We start from the raw sequence: 15,971 nt of genomic DNA, 5'->3' as shown, positions 1-15,971 counted from the left end.
TATTTAGTTACTTTTACTTTTAATACTTTATGTACATTTTGATTATAATATTTCTGTACTTTTGCTGAAACAGTTGAGGGGAGCTGTATGTATCTGTCTTGGTTCACCACTACAAGCATTTACTTAAAGGGACAGTTCACCCTAAAATAAAAAAAAGGTGCCAGGTGTTGGAGATACTGTCCGTAGAGATGTCTGCTTACTCTCCTAGTTCATGACCCGGTTACTCAAGATAATCTTCAGACCTTGTTGTGACTAGTTTCATGTAGAACTATTTTCTTTCTACCATACTACAACCGCCATCCATGAGGTCGGAGATATACTTGCTTCTGAACTTTGCTTTTGCGTAAACAACCAGTACTTCATAAACGGGATTATTCACATATTCGTAATGCTGTGAGTAGAGGGAAAAAAGTCTAGCAGCTAGGCTAATTTATGCAGTGTCAACATGCTAATAGCTTATAGCTAAGCTGATAATGAGTGGCTAGCTAAAAAGTATTGTTTTGTCCATGAACCTTGACAGTTGTTACTGAGCTGAATTTAATACATCTGTTAAAAGATCTTGCTGTTAATTCGTGTTTTATGGCTGTTGGAAGAATTTTGCCTTCAGGGCTTTAAGCTAGACAGTCCTCAAGTCCTCAAAAGATCATGTTTTGGGTCAAACATCCACTTTGGGTTTTAAAGTAAAATTTACTGTACAGTTACAATAACTTACATTATTTATGTGTTTTTATCTTTTATGGCGAAGAGCAAAAAAGAAAGGGTGGCAGCTTCCTCTGTAACCGATCGTGATAAATGGGCAGATAACATCATCCCTTATCGATCGCAGGGCCCTGAATCACATCGACTCAAAATTGTATTGTGACAGGCTTTGTGATATTGGCAAATGTTGTATTGTTGTCCAACGAATCCATAAAATATCGTATCATGATGAAACTGGTGATTTACACCCCTACGATGTACGACGGTTGTTACAATAGGATTCAACTAGATGGCACACCAAAGGTCTTAGACCATATAAAACTTCCTGATTTGCATAATGTAAACGATAGACTTGGTAATACTCAAGGAGTTACTGTATTGTTAATTCTGGGATCAGCATGGATGGTATATCTAGAGCAGATCTTGCCAGTAGTGAATTCCTTTCTCTTCTGCCAGCACTGCCCCGACCTTTCATATGTGTATTTTATCTTGCAGACACGTTGCATTTATTTCTGAGCATGTACGGACGCAGGTGACACGTGGCAGCTGTCATGTACACACAACATAGCTATAAGCAAGTATATCTCTTAGCACCGCTGAGCTAACTAACTTTACAGCTCAGCCGAGATGGACGCCATTAATGTTGACATCTCTTGCTGTCCCGAGCAAGAGCCTCTCGACCATGAGCAGATGCACACTTCCTTCTGTGCCATGTTACAGTTGGTGGGTGTAGTTTGTAAGTAAGAAAAAAGTTCCTACATGAAAGCGCTCACAACAAGGTCTGTGGATTATCTTAAGTAACCAGGTCATGATTTCTGGAAAGAGACATTGCTATTGAGTTTTTTAAAAGTATTGTTTTGGTGCTTTGAGCAACACAAGCTGAGCGCCATCTAGTTTCGATATATCTCCATCACTCTGTATTGATTGGTACAGCTTTAAATGGAGAAAAAAAAACATTCTGTCATAATGCTAGAGTAGAGAAAGAAAAGAGATACCCAGAATGAATCACTGACAGGAGAAAATGGAAAGACCATTTTAAGATGGATGTCAGGAGAAGAAGAAGCCAACAGAACAGACGAGTCAGTTTCTATCATTCATCCTGACGTTGCCATTCCGGTAAATATGAGACACTGAATACCACAGAAATATAAATCACTTGTCAATGGCCTGCAGCAGATCGTTTCTGGAGGAACGTCAAGTGTCGGAGGAATTTCCAACAGCACACTTCAGTCTGGAAACCAAATGGATCTTTATTGTGTAAAGGGTGCAAGTGTAGTCTCTTTTTAAGCCTCTAAAACTGTGAGTATTTTAGAAAACCTGGCATTCTTGAGGGAATGGAAGTCTGACTTAAACAAAATACATTGATTTCATTCATCTTAAATGAACTTTAAAGTCACTTAATATCACTGTAATCTGCTTTTATGGCTCCATTTATGATTAAAAATTATTTTTCTTACCTAGAAACTTCCAACATAGCTGCTGTATCCCAATCCAGTATGTTTATACTCCACAGGGTACCACTGAGTTGTGTGACAGGCAAAAATATGAAACATTGCCTCTCCTTTGAGCTTCTAAAATTGGAAAGATTATTTTCTTTGTCATACATAATACTTCAACAATGTTTTTGGTATTTGGACTGTTGGTCAGAGAAAATAAGACAGTTAAAGACGTCATCTTGGACATAGGGAGGCTGCACTGTTTTCTGACACAGTTTATATAACCTCCACCAAGCTAGTCCAAGTAAAGGAGGTCTGGCTGCTTCATTGCTCCAATCTGAGTGTATAGGTGGAAAAAAATATATAATAATAATAATTTAAAATGTCCTAACAGCAACTTTTCCCTCCAAGCATTCTTCTCCTCAACTATTCATCTTGTCCCTGCCATTAATTTCAACCCTTACTCCCTCTGTGTACGCTATCTGTCACTGCACGGGACATGACGCAGTGACAGCGCCACATTACTGTTGCCTCATCTGTTGAGCTGAAGCTCTCCAGCCAAGTGTGTGTGTGTGTGTGTGTGTGTGTGTGTGTGTGTGTCTTCAGATAAGTAAACAGTGAGCAGCTACAGTACAGACAGCTGTAAGGGGGAGAGTCAGAGTCCCATTTAGGTTGATATGAATGAGAAAACTGTATCTTTATCTTTCTCACTCTGTTCTGTCTTTCCACGAAACAGCAACTTCTGATAATCACTGTAGAGAAACATCTATCAATACAAAGAATTATACTTTAAGCTTTACTTTACATCAGGCAGTTTCATATAGCTCGCTGCACAATGTAAAGCCACAAAGTGGGAATTTTTCTTGGAAATATTTATAAGGTTTAAAAATTGACTTATATTCAGTAGCCACTTTATTAGGTACACTTGTACAATCTGTTGCAATTCAATACAACAGCTCTGCCATAAATTTTACCCTTCACAAAGTGTATAAAGTTCAGTTTTTATCAAGGTGGCGCCACAGCTGGTTACAGTAGCTCTTATCTTATTGACATTACAAAGTAAGCACAAAATATAAAGTATAACTAGTAACTTTGCAGATTCAGATAAATAAATTAATTAAATGTTGAAGTATAGATTAAGATACCCAGCTGGATTGAAAGTTTAAACATGCAGCCGCAACATTAAAGTGATGTAGATATTAATGCATCGATGATTGTAATCCAATAATATTACATATATCTTTTTTTAAATTTTTTTTTCTGAAATGCACAAATCTGCATAATGATTATTTTTACTCTTGGTGCTTTAGTTAATTTCTTTCTTACTTTCTCTATGTTGTTGTCTAACTTATGTTGCTGCCTGTCTTGGCCAGGACACTTTTGAAAAAATAGATTTTTCTGGTTAAAAAAGGTTAATTAAAATAAAATAAGATATATTTTGAATGCAGGACTTTTACTTGTTAAAGAGTATTTCTCCTGTGGTCGAAGCAACGACCTCCAGGGCTGAAAAATGAAGCAAACACAGAAGTGCCAATAAGTGCAGTTCCTTGAATGGCCACTTGAGTCTGACTCCAAGAGCAAGTCAATTTCCATAGACCTCCATGTTAAAATGCCAGACTTTACAGCAGAAATAAACATGTTTATTGGTCTCCAGCTAATTTCAATATTCATGACGACTTAAGCGGATGAATTTTTATGTAACTCTCCCATTTAAATGATATTAAGGCTTAAAGTTATGCGAAATTGAAGGCGTGGCCACTTTGATTGACAGGTGGACGATGCCTGTCAAAAAGTTGGCAGTTTTCTTCTGGTGAGTATATTTAGTTTTGATAGTTTTAAGCCTGTTCTTCGCTAGTGAAAATTAGCATTAGCTTTATCACAGTTTGCTGTTAATGCACTGTGCTAACCAAGCTAGCAGCTAGCATTAGGGTTATCTCCGCACTCCACAAATCCAAATATGGTCACTTTTGGCTCCAAAAATCTAAGATGGCAACAGCCAAAATGCCAAACTCGAGGCTTCAGAATGGGAGTCCAATCACCCATGGGTGATGCTATGATGGATATACGTCCATTATTTTATACGGTCTATGCTTTGGTGATGCCACTTTTACTGTAGGCTAATGAAAGATCTGAGTACTTCCACCACTATTTCAAGTGGTACAGTCTTCTTGGTACAATATTTTTACTACAGTAATTAATAATGTAGATTATCATTGATTGCAGCTCTTTAATGCAGTTCCACATTATTATTTCTGTCTATCTTCTACCACATATTCACACATCCATTCAGGCAGTGCTGTGTGTGTGTGCTGTTTACCGCAGTGACTGATTCTTACGAGCTGTACTTGATGGCTGGTTGAGGTTCAATTACTGTGCTCCGTAACTGTAATAATACTCATTACGTGCTTAACATAACGACTGTTTCTAGATCAGCGTGGAGAGGATTACAGGGTGTGACAGCCTCAAGCAGAGGTGTTCACACATATGAAAACACACACAGCCCGAACACAGCGTTTTTTAGTACAAACATAGACAACTGTGAAAACAAATAGAAGAATTTGGTGAGAAAATGTTTACAGCTGGATATGCAGTTAGAGAGATTAGTGAGCTGTACACACACGCGTAAGCATGCACACACGCTATTCTCACCCCAGAGGACACTGAACCTGGCACAACAACACCTGCACTGCCAGTTTTTACGTCAGCGATTATCAGAATTTTCATCCCTTGAGTTACTGATTTGAATCTCTCATAAAAACAGACAAAAAACAAAATTCCCATTGCTTGATTCATTGTGGGATTTGGCAAAAACAGGGAAGGATTTTAAGACTGCTATATTGCACTTGGCGGGAGAAGTAGAACTAAATGTCAAGGTCAAGGTTCCTTATCCATCAGCTCTAGTGTTAAAACGGTGGTAAAGACACTGACATCTGCACGAATGTGTTCATACCATCATTTCTGTCTTAAAAGATGTGTTTATAGATTATATTATTCTTGAAATCCTCATAAAAATCAATAACTTTACACTTTTAAATACCTAAATACATAAGACTTTGTTGTCCACTACAGTTCCACAAAACATGATTTACTCCACTTTATCTCACAACTAATAACTTCTAGTACTAAACATCTGATAGACTAATTTATATAATTGTTGAATTACTAAAAAGATTTAAAATTATTCTTATTATTTAATGCATTAGTAATAACATAGTGTAATCTACTAACACTATACAGAATTTAATTCCTCAGACTACATCTACTTTTGATTTATATATATATTTTTGCTATCTGATACTCATTATTTTGGTTTAAAGTTGAATTATACTGTTAATGGAAGGCTAATTAGGACTAAATAAATGTATTTTTTTAAACATGAATTATTAAAAAAAGCACAGTTGCAGCAAAAGTAGAAAAAAATATGTAGTAACTATTCAGTGTTGTTTTGGCTAATTGACTTCCTAGATTTTTTTTTAACTTAATTTTGTCCTTGTATTCGTACCACATGGTTTTAGAAAGCCATCAAAGAATGGTTTATGAAAATCATGGTTTATAAAACTCTTTGAATAAATAAAAGTAAGGATACAAAGAAAGTACCCTACAACAGTCAGCAAACATATTTATCTAATCACTCAGACAGCTGTCTCACCCTCCTCTGTCCTCGGCCGGTGTTATCCAGAAACGTAGGCGACATTGGTTTGTTCTGGGTCTCAAATATGGGCGCCGGTGCCACCGAATTAGCTGATGGCGAGCTGGGACCTCCTCCTGTGATCGAAGAGGAGCTGACCAGCGGCTTGTTCCCGTTGAAGAACTGCCTCTTCTCGGCCCTGAAGCGCAGGATGCTGGCTTCCAGGTCCAGACAGTCTCGCCTGCTCTCCTTCAGGGCGTCTTGCCGAATCTTGTAGGCTCGGTCATTGGCGATGACCTGGGAGAGGGGGATGCCGAATGCCTTGGGGGCAGATTCTGAGAAAGGAGAGGATGGAAATGGGAAAAGTGAAGACAAGTTATTTATGTTTTCTAGTTAGTGATGTTAACTGAAAGAACAATTCTGAGGTAATGAAGTGAAAGAGAGGACAAAATAACTTGTTTAGTTTTCCAGACAGATATTAATCGTAATGGAGGGATTTCATGGCAGACAAAGGAACAAAAACAACAGTGTGAAGGTGCTGCAGAATTGGCCCTTCGGTTATTTTTAACCATCTCAGACATTCCTGTCATTTTAGTTGCACACGTTGTTAACAGATGAGGTCTGTGCCAAGATGCCAGGTTTGTGTTTTCTGCAAAAAAAAAAGGGAATTATTTTGATGGAACATGAAAAAGCCCGATATAAGGGACCTCGTGAGCCAATCAAATGATTATGTGTAATGTTAAAAATGTTGCAGTGACAAGTCCACAGAGAATCATCGCCCACACTGCAGTTCCCCTCAGCTTTACGGAGACTTTTAGCCTCTTTTGTTTAATGGTTTTGGTTTTGCAGCCCAGAGTGCAGCATTTAGAGAAAGAGTTAGAATTCCCTCTGAAGTCTGTGGAGACCAAAACAGAACTAAAAGGAGAGTGAATGTTGGACATTTGTCAGGTGGACAGAAACACAACTCCAAATTAATCCTATATGTAAACAAAAACATTTTTTTTGTTCTACAACAACAAATGCATGTGGCTAGGTTTAGGAAAAAAGAACTGGGTTTGGCTTTACAATCTTAAGGGACGTGAACACCACTCTCTCGGGTGAACGGGTCAACTAAAACGGCAACTGGTCGTGAATCTTATCAACCTTAAAGGACGCCTTTCTTAGTTGGTTTCTCATGCCACAAGTCACTGCCCAAGCGCCAGATTTCAATGACTTTGGAGTGAGACTGGCCTCAATATGTTGCTAAATGAGTGTATAAATTGGCAACTGTTTGATAAAATGCCATTTAAAGTATCACCTATTTTTATATTATACTCCTAAGTGGCCAAAACATATTCAGTGGATGCAGCTTTGATAGGATTTAATGCCACAACATCTCAACCTAACCTGCTTCTCATGCAGTGAAGTTATTTGAGCTTTCTCAGTTACATCAGCTCTCACACAAGTGATGTAGTCATTAAATATGGAGTTCAGATGAGAACGTCTGATCTGAATGTCTACCATAGTCATGATAGGCTGATGTAAACAATTACGTCTACTGACTAAGAAACAGAATGATTAAAAAACAAAGCGACAACAAGCAGAGTTTCTGGTCAAGGAAAAATGAAAGCTGCTCCCCTTACAGGAAACCTCTTTCCTCACACTCAGGTCATGGAGGCTTTAGAAAGAAGCCATTGTCCTGGAGTCTCCAGTTCCTGCAACACCAAACTTCAAAATTCAAAAGTGCATGGTAAACTATCAAGAGATGTTTTTTTTCCCAAGTGTTAGAGTTGCCAGTACAAATGAGATAACAGGGCTTTCTTGTGTTAGTAAATCTGGCTTCTATGTCCTGTATCAATCTGGTTTAATTTGACAGTCCAGAGAGTCATGATTGCAAACTTTTGCCTGATATGGTGAAGAGACTCTTAATCCTTCAAAGAATGATGACTCATACTGGGGTAAAAACATTTATTTGGTTTTATAAAAACAACATACATCATGCTGTTTTCAGACTATTTTTGTCGAGTTGTGAGGGAGCATTATTAATATATGTGAGGAGAGATAATGGGAGACACTGGTGGGAAACATGTCAGTATTGGTGTTATTAAATGTTAAATATTGCTTAAATGTCTATGGTATCAGCTCTGTGGGAGAAAAATTACACATCTGTAATGGAAATGCTAACTTTTTATCCTCTTTTCTCACTTTAACTGAATCTTTATGCGGATTTTTAGGAGCTGAGCAAAGCTTAGCTTAGCTTTGAAATGTCTTAAAAGGGGTCAATCACAATAAGCATTTATTCTCCCATAAAAACAGCTCTGCAGGTGAATTCATTTTGTCTGAACATATTATTGTTGTAAATCAGAGGTTGGAGAAGAGCTGGAAGCCCGAGAGAGTCCCGTTGTATTTACAGAACACATTCTTCTCTGCTGATCACATCTGAAGTCCAAACAGGAAGATGATTTATCTTTTATCTTTGGGGCAAGTGGACAAAGTGGAACTACAAAAAGTCTGTAACAATTTAAGTACCTGGTTTTAAATGTTTTGGATGTCACATCTCAAATGGAAAGGTTGTGACGCACTTTGGGGATTTTGCACCATTTGGCATAACGCACCAGTGGTGTTGGAAATCAGCCTGATAACTCAGCACTCACACAGCCCCTCACAGGAGAGATTAGAGTTCAAGTACGAGCGGTATAAGAATAGACAGAGTGGATGGAGAGAGCAGGTAAGAGAGGGATGAACGGGTAATCCCGTTAGAGCGGCCACAGCCACAAACCAGACATCACACTCAGACTGATACAGGCTTACTGCAGGTAAATGCATCACGGGTGAGGTCACTGTCACCGCATGAGCTTCATGGGGCTTTTCTCATTTCTCTTTGTTGTGCCTCCTTATCTCCTCTCTCCTCCGTCCTCCTGCCTGTGATCTGCAAATTAATCTCAGTGTGCCAACTTGAAGAATGTCTCAATTCCTTAAATGCATCTTAAGGAGAGAGGAGGCTTGCTGGAGGAGCACGGAGGCACAGGTATATCCTTTGTGAAAGTCTCTTTGGTAACCTTGACATATAAAACATGATGATGATGCAGATCCTCATGTTTTGTTTTTTTTTTTGCATCCTCCGCTCGCATGACTGAGATGCAAGGAGAGGAGGCAAAAGGAAGTGAGGTTGGACAAACGGAGAAATGAGAAGAGGGGATGGTCAGCAGCTCGACTGCTAAAACTGCAAATCCTTTGCTCTGTTACATCACATGACCACAACAGTTGAGTGCACACTCTGATCTGGCACCAAATCCAGTTAGAGAGGTGAATTCAGAGCATTAGGAACCACAACAAAAACAATGTGTTGGATTAAAGGGTGACAAAGCAATATTTCAAATCAAGATAGTGGATCTGATATAATAGCAAATATACAGTTTATGTGTGTGTGTGTGTGTGTGTGTGTGTGTGTGTGTGTGTGTGTGTATATATCTATGGGGCATTTGGATGTTTTTCTGCAAAAGAAAACAATCTATCATCTGCATAAGTGCACACACTGCTGACTAGGTCTAACTGTCTGAGAAATTAGACCAAATAAAATGACAGAATTCTGACTTTTTAATGGCAAATTTATGAGGTACAGAAAAAATATTTTGAAATTATTATGAGACCCTAATGCCAGATGGAACACCGATACTGGACAATTCTGCAAAACCACAGATTTGTTTTAGCATTCAGTGACAACTTATTTAATTGTATGGTGACTACAGTACGGTAAATGTTGGGGAAAGAATGTAGCTATTAGGTACACCTGTTCAACTGCTTGGTCATGCAAAAAGCTATTCAGCCAATCACATTGCAGCAACTCAATGCATTTAGGCATGTAGACATGGTCAAGATGACCTGCTGAAGTTCAAAATGAGCATTAGAATGGGGAAGAAAGGTGATTTAAGTGACTTTGAATGTGGCATGGTTGTTGGTGCCAGACGGGCTGGTCTGTCAGAAACTGCTGATCTACTGGGATTTTCACACACAACCATCTCTAGGGTTTACAGAGGATGGTCTGAAAAAGAGAAAATATCCAGTGAGCAGCAGTTCTCTGGGTGAAAATGCCTTGTTGATGCCAGAGGTCAGAGGAGAATGGCCAGACTGGTTCAAGATGATAGAAAGGCAACAGTAACTCAAATAACCACTGGTTACAACCAAGGTCTGCAGAAGACCATCTCTGAAGCAACAACACGTCCAACCTTGAAGCAGATGGGCTACAGCAGCAGAAGACCACACCAGGTGCCACTCCTGTCAGCTAACAACAGGAAACTGAGGCTACAGTTCACACAGGCTCACCAAAACTGGACAACAGAAGATTGGAAAAACGTTGCCTGGTCTGATGAGTCTGGATTTCTGCTGCGACATTCAGATGGTAGGGTCAGAATTTGGTGTGAACATGGTGTGATGCTGTCATGTCAATGTGGACCAAAATCTCTGAGGAATGTTTCCAGCACCTTGTTGAAACTATGACATCAAGAATTAAAAAGGGTCCAACCCGGTACTACCAAGGCGTACCTAATAAGTGAGTGTAGACTTGTTAGAGTTATTTTTTACCTGGTATCCAACAAGGGTTTGCACCTTCAGAGGTACTGTCATGGTCTTACAGATGTTCAATGTCTGGGATAAGAAGTTTGTGGCGTAACCAAAATTACAATCAAGTAGCCTGTTACCATAGACTGTGCCCAGCTTTTCAGGAACAGCAAAACAAACATGGCCCTGCTGTTGCCTTGAGGGAGGTCAGCTAAAGAATAAATGACATTTCATTTCAAGTGGATGTTTCCCAGTTTGGTCCTTAACCCTGATTGTCTAGCTGAAGGACACTCTGTCCACTGACTCACACATCCTGCCAACGCTGAGTGTAAAGTGACTGATCCACTCTGCAGCACCTAAAATACGCCAGAACAAACTGAAAGGCCAGTGAAGCTTCAAGCTCCCTCTGCATGAGCCATTCACATGCATGAAACAGGAAACACAGAACAGATTGATCAGGTTGCATCTAAACTTGAAACACTCACATTCACAGAGTCGTGCAAGACTGTTTGAATGAAGACACATGGACAACGATCACACCCACACGTGCGTGGTCACGCCTGGTGAGAAATGTCCCAAGCAGGTCAGAAAGCTAGGGTGGACAGGCAGGGTGCCACGTTAAGCCTGAAGGCATGGGATTGACTCAGCTTGAAATAACTCTCAGGTTGTGTTCAGCACTTACACAGCAACATGATTAAAGAATGATCATCATAGACACCCTGTGATACCCCGTCAAGGCTGTTGTGTTTTTATAATCCAGATGTATATATACTGTGTAGTCCAGTGGAAAAGGGCCTTTTACCTTAAACAATAAAGCGGAATTTGGACATTTTAGCACTGAATTTAATTAAATCGTGATGTCTTGTTTTCCAGGAGGCAAAAGGCAAATTTGGGAGTGACCAAATTTCTACCTAAGTTTTCGGTTTAATTCTTCCTCTGCAATTTCTGCTGCTTGAGGCTTGATCTAACCATCCATTCCTCCTCCACGTGTGTCTCCATTAGGCACTGTGCTCACAGATAAGCTCCTCAGGTGCATTGTTGGCAAACTGCCAGTTAGCACTAGCATTAAGTTTGTTTTTGACTAGTGAGCTATGTTTCCAATGGCTTAATTTGCCATCAAGTGCGCTGGAAAATACTGCCTCCAAAGCAGGGACTTATGGCACCAGAATCACCAGTTGGGTTTCTATACAGTTGTAGTGTTCAGTCAACTTTTCAGGAAATTTGCAAAAGATAAGGCAAATTTATGCGCTACTTTTATATGAATACTGGCCATTGGTTCATCGAGATATGGTGGTGCTAATTCTCCAGTCATGATACAACCACAGAAGGAGAGGGTGCAATGAGATAACGTAATTAAAAGAGCACCAGTCAAAACTCAAATGAAGAAAAAACAAATGGATGTACAATAATGCAAAAATGGGAAATGGACGTAAAGAGTTATGAACAAATATTATTACGGTACTGTATTCTTGGACGAGTTCTGGTAAAAGCCCTGTGTGCATAAGCATGTTAAAAGCCTCCAGAGATGACAAAGTGAGCTCACAGTGGCCTCTGCAGTGACTACACATCCTCATTTATTTGCTGAATCTGTTTCTATCACACTTAGCTGCATTTACCTTTTATCAATACACCAACTTTTTCATCTCCCTCAAGTGTAAAACAAGCTGCCCAGGTGTATAAAGTAATCAAAATTAGCCCCACCTTTATTAGTTGCAGCATTCGGGTAATGAACACATTAAGGCATCAATAATTATAATCCCATAATATATTATTTGGAAATATGACATTCTATACAATGGGTACTTCTACTTTTGGAGTAAATTCTGTTGTTTGTGTAGTTTTACTCAAGTAGGATTTTGAATGTAGGACTTTTACCTGTAACACAGTATTTCTACACTGTAGTAATTCTACTTTTAATTAAATAAAAGATCTGTGGCTATTTTTCCACCTTATTTTGAATGCATATATTTAGTAACAGTAATCCCCTTGTTTGCTGTGTATTAACTTTTTATGTTATGCATTATGATGCCAGTTGGTTAAAAAAAAAAAAAGTAAATAATTATAAAAAATTTCAACAAATTTTTTTCAGAAGGTACACTTTTGGATATGTTATCCTGAAGCAACACAGTACCATAATAGTAAGAAATGAGAGAAAATAGGGTTATTGTTTAACATTTTAAGAAAATATAATACTATACTCATATAAATAGTGAAAACCCTATTAGTTTTAAAAATTCATGCCATTTGCAATTCCCATAGGAATCCCTTAAAGAGTGTAAGCATATCTTGGCAAACTTAACATCAACAATTAGTTCTGGTCTGTGTCAGTAGTCTCAGAGTCTGAACTTTATTGCAGCTAATATTTTGAATTGTATTTAGGAGACAAAAAGAAAATGATAATGGCTATTATACATTTGAACAGAATATAAACCTATATAAACAATACAAAAAATTAGGGATGTCCCAATCACATTTTTTTTGCATCCCATCCGATACCAAGTCCTTTATTTTGAAACCGAGTCTGATAACGAGTCCAATCCAATACTTTGCAAAGCATAAAAAATAATAAAAAAGAATGCATCCAAGTTGTCCCATACGGTTCATTCATTCATTCATTCATTCATTCATCTTCTAACCGCTTCATCCTCTTGAGGGTCGCGGGGGGGCTGGAGCCTATCCCAGCTGACATCAGGCAAGAGGCAGGGTACACCCTGGACAGGTCGCCAGACTATCGCAGGGCTGACACATAGAGACAAACAACCATTCACGCTCACATTCACACCTACGGACAATTTAGAGTTATCAATTAACCTAGTCCCCAACCTGCATGTCTTTGGACTGTGGGAGGAAGCCGGAGTGCCCGGAGAGAACCCACGCTGACACGGGGAGAACATGCAAACTCCTCACAGAAGGGCTCCCACGCCCGGGATTGAACCGGCAACCCTCTTGCTGTGAGGCGAGAGTGTTAATCACCACACCACTGTCCCATAAGGTTTGGTTTTTTTTATTTAAATAGTATCCAAAAAGCTTATCGGTGGTTCAGTGGCACAAAATGTAAACAAATTCTGATTTGTAAACAAATTGTCCCTCCAGAGTTGCCGTAGCGCTGTGGTAGGTGAGGTTACATCATTAGGTGTGGCTGTGTTGCTCAGAATAATGGATCGATCAAGGATCGGATCGGGACATCCCTACAAAAAATGTCATGGTATTGCTTCAAGGCAACATTTGCATTTCAGCAATTTTCTATTACTTAATTATCAAATAAAGTTCATTAAACAATTAAAAATTAAACTTTACTCATCTATTGTCGTGAATCCATTTTTTCCATATTGTAAAATGGCAGAAAAAGATGTTTTCAGACCACTTTTGTGGAGAGAGATGATGGGGCTGAACCATGTGAGGGACTCAGCATGGTCTCCAGAGAGTCATGTTATAATATAAACACTGCTAATGGCTTCCTTAAGGCCCTGGCTCTTTTTTAAAGTATTGCAACATAATTGAGGATGTATTATTTGTGTGCAAACGGCCAAAAGTGGATTTGTTACCTAGAGGCAACACAGTACCATGTGGAAGAACTGTTCCTGGAGTACACCACAGCAGGACAGACGCTTTCTCTTGAACTGGTTGAAAGATTTTCTTCCGTACACCTCACCTCATGTAACCTGGTTTCAAACAAACACAATGTCCCCTGCCAACAAGAACTGCCCCATCCATTGAAGAAGATGTCATCCGTTAATGTGTCTTAAACAGAACACTCTAATGGCCTCATTTGATCAGTAAGCTCATGCTTATTCCTCAGTCCTGACGTCTGTCGACAGGAACAGCCAAGCTGACCACTCTGTGCCGCTGCCTCCTGACATTTGGCCAAGTTTTCTGCCATCCGATGCCAGCTACGGCAGTGTTAGCCACTTGATGCTGGAGGTGTTTACTTGTTTAAACTAAACAGTTGAGGATTTAATGGTTGGCTGTGGCAGTTTGGAAGTCTTGGACAGCTCTTTACAGAGTCAGGCAACCAAGGTAACGGGATGTTTAGACAGCTGAGAGGTCTGGTGCTTTACTGCTTCAGAGTTATAAGAAAGGTGACAATTAGATTGTACAATTACACACAATTTACACTTAGTAGCTGTTCCAGGGTTGATTTTGATTGTTAGTGGTAAACCAAATGACATTTACTTTTGGAAATTGGGTCAAACTAGACTGGCGATTTTAGTGATATATATGTGTGCATCAACATATGATTGTATATATTTGAAAATATCTGGCTGACAACATCATGTATCTCAAACTTGATGCTTTAACTGATAAGTCTACTACATTTTCTACACAGTATGCACACATTTATCTACAGACAGGTGGCAAAATAAAGGAGAAACCTACATAAAGTGTCTCAATAAGGTGATGGGCCACCACATGCTGCTAGAACAGCCTCAGTGTGCCTTGGCTTTGATTCTACAAATCTCTGGAACTACACTGGAGGTACGTCTCCACAGATCAATCTATATCTATTGATATCTATATATCAAATGAATCCATTTTATTTTAATATGATTTGTTATTTTCTTTTTTGTTGTGTCCTATGAAAATGGTGAGCAAGAAAACAAAAAATAGGTATTTTCTGAGTCAGTACTTTTAGATTTCTATGCTAAAAATCTTGGAAGACAACAGCATCTGCCTCTAATGGGACATAAAACATACCTGTCAGCAGTGCTTTATCAACAGTAACAACGACACCAACATGTCAATCACATTCATTTACTGTCCCTGTTATATGGAGCCTGATCTCAGAGGATAAGGAGCTCTCAAATCTCATCCCATGGGAGGCTGCAGTTGGGGGAAGCTTATGAATGCAAAAGCCTGAAGTACACAGACCTAGCAGCTGAAGCAGAACAACATGGCTGGTGCACCCAGGTACTCCCTGTAGAGGTTGGGCGGAGGATTTGTAGCCACATCATCAACCAGTCTTCTGAAGAGTGTTGAAGTTTGAAGACAGGCCTTCAGACAAGACATCAAGTCACTATCAGAAGCTGCTGAGCGAAGCAGCAATTGGCTTTGGAAGAAGAGGAAGGACCCCAACTGGTCTGCAGGATGTCCAACATGAGGGGTAGAAGCGAAGGGGGGCACACCTGGGACGTCAGGTGTCATTGCTGAGCCCTTTCAATGAAACACCAATGAAGGAGAGTGCCCACCTGATGACCCCAAAGAAGTGATTCCCCCTCTCCCACTCAAGACGCTAGACACCAGACAAGTGCTGATTGTTCTCAGAGACTGTAACAACAAGTCCTATAAGCTCAACTGCTTATTTGCAGAGGCTGTTGTTCTTCTGTGAGTAAACTGCTAACTGCTAACAGCTACTTTTTAAATCTTCTGCGGTGGGTAGCACACATAAAACGTCATCAAAACGTCACACCTGTGCCAGCCATGATTCCGTCTTGTAGGCTGTCCTGTTTGTTTTTACACTGCATTTTTAATTAAATAGATAACAGTGTTATATAATGATGTAATCAGTCATATTTATTGTCTCATCTGATAATATTTTACTTCCTTTGTACTACAGGTTTCTGTATAGATGGTGCATCATAGGGGGATTTGGACTTGTGACGTCTGTGTGTCTAAAATCCTGGTCCTAGTAGGCCTGATTGCTGCAGTTGGCATTTCACTGATGAGACCCCTCT

At 39.5% G+C, this 15,971-nt stretch overlaps 1 protein-coding gene across 3 annotated transcripts in view; it reads right to left on the bottom strand.

Annotated features, from left to right (window-relative positions):
* arhgap36 (Rho GTPase activating protein 36) overlaps positions 1-15,971 on the bottom strand; it is a 111,053-nt gene that overhangs the window by 9,253 nt on the left and 85,829 nt on the right. For all 3 annotated transcript variants that reach the window (XM_049569299.1, XM_049569301.1, XM_049569302.1), the window contains exon 4: positions 5,785-6,098. In XM_049569299.1, coding sequence (XP_049425256.1) covers positions 5,785-6,098 — 314 coding nt within the window. The remainder of the gene's footprint in view (positions 1-5,784; positions 6,099-15,971) is intronic.

This window comes from Epinephelus fuscoguttatus, linkage group LG23 (assembly GCF_011397635.1).
Source record: "Epinephelus fuscoguttatus linkage group LG23, E.fuscoguttatus.final_Chr_v1".
NCBI classification, from domain to species: domain Eukaryota; kingdom Metazoa; phylum Chordata; class Actinopteri; order Perciformes; family Serranidae; genus Epinephelus; species Epinephelus fuscoguttatus.
This window is presented reverse-complemented; position numbering and strand designations above follow the sequence as displayed.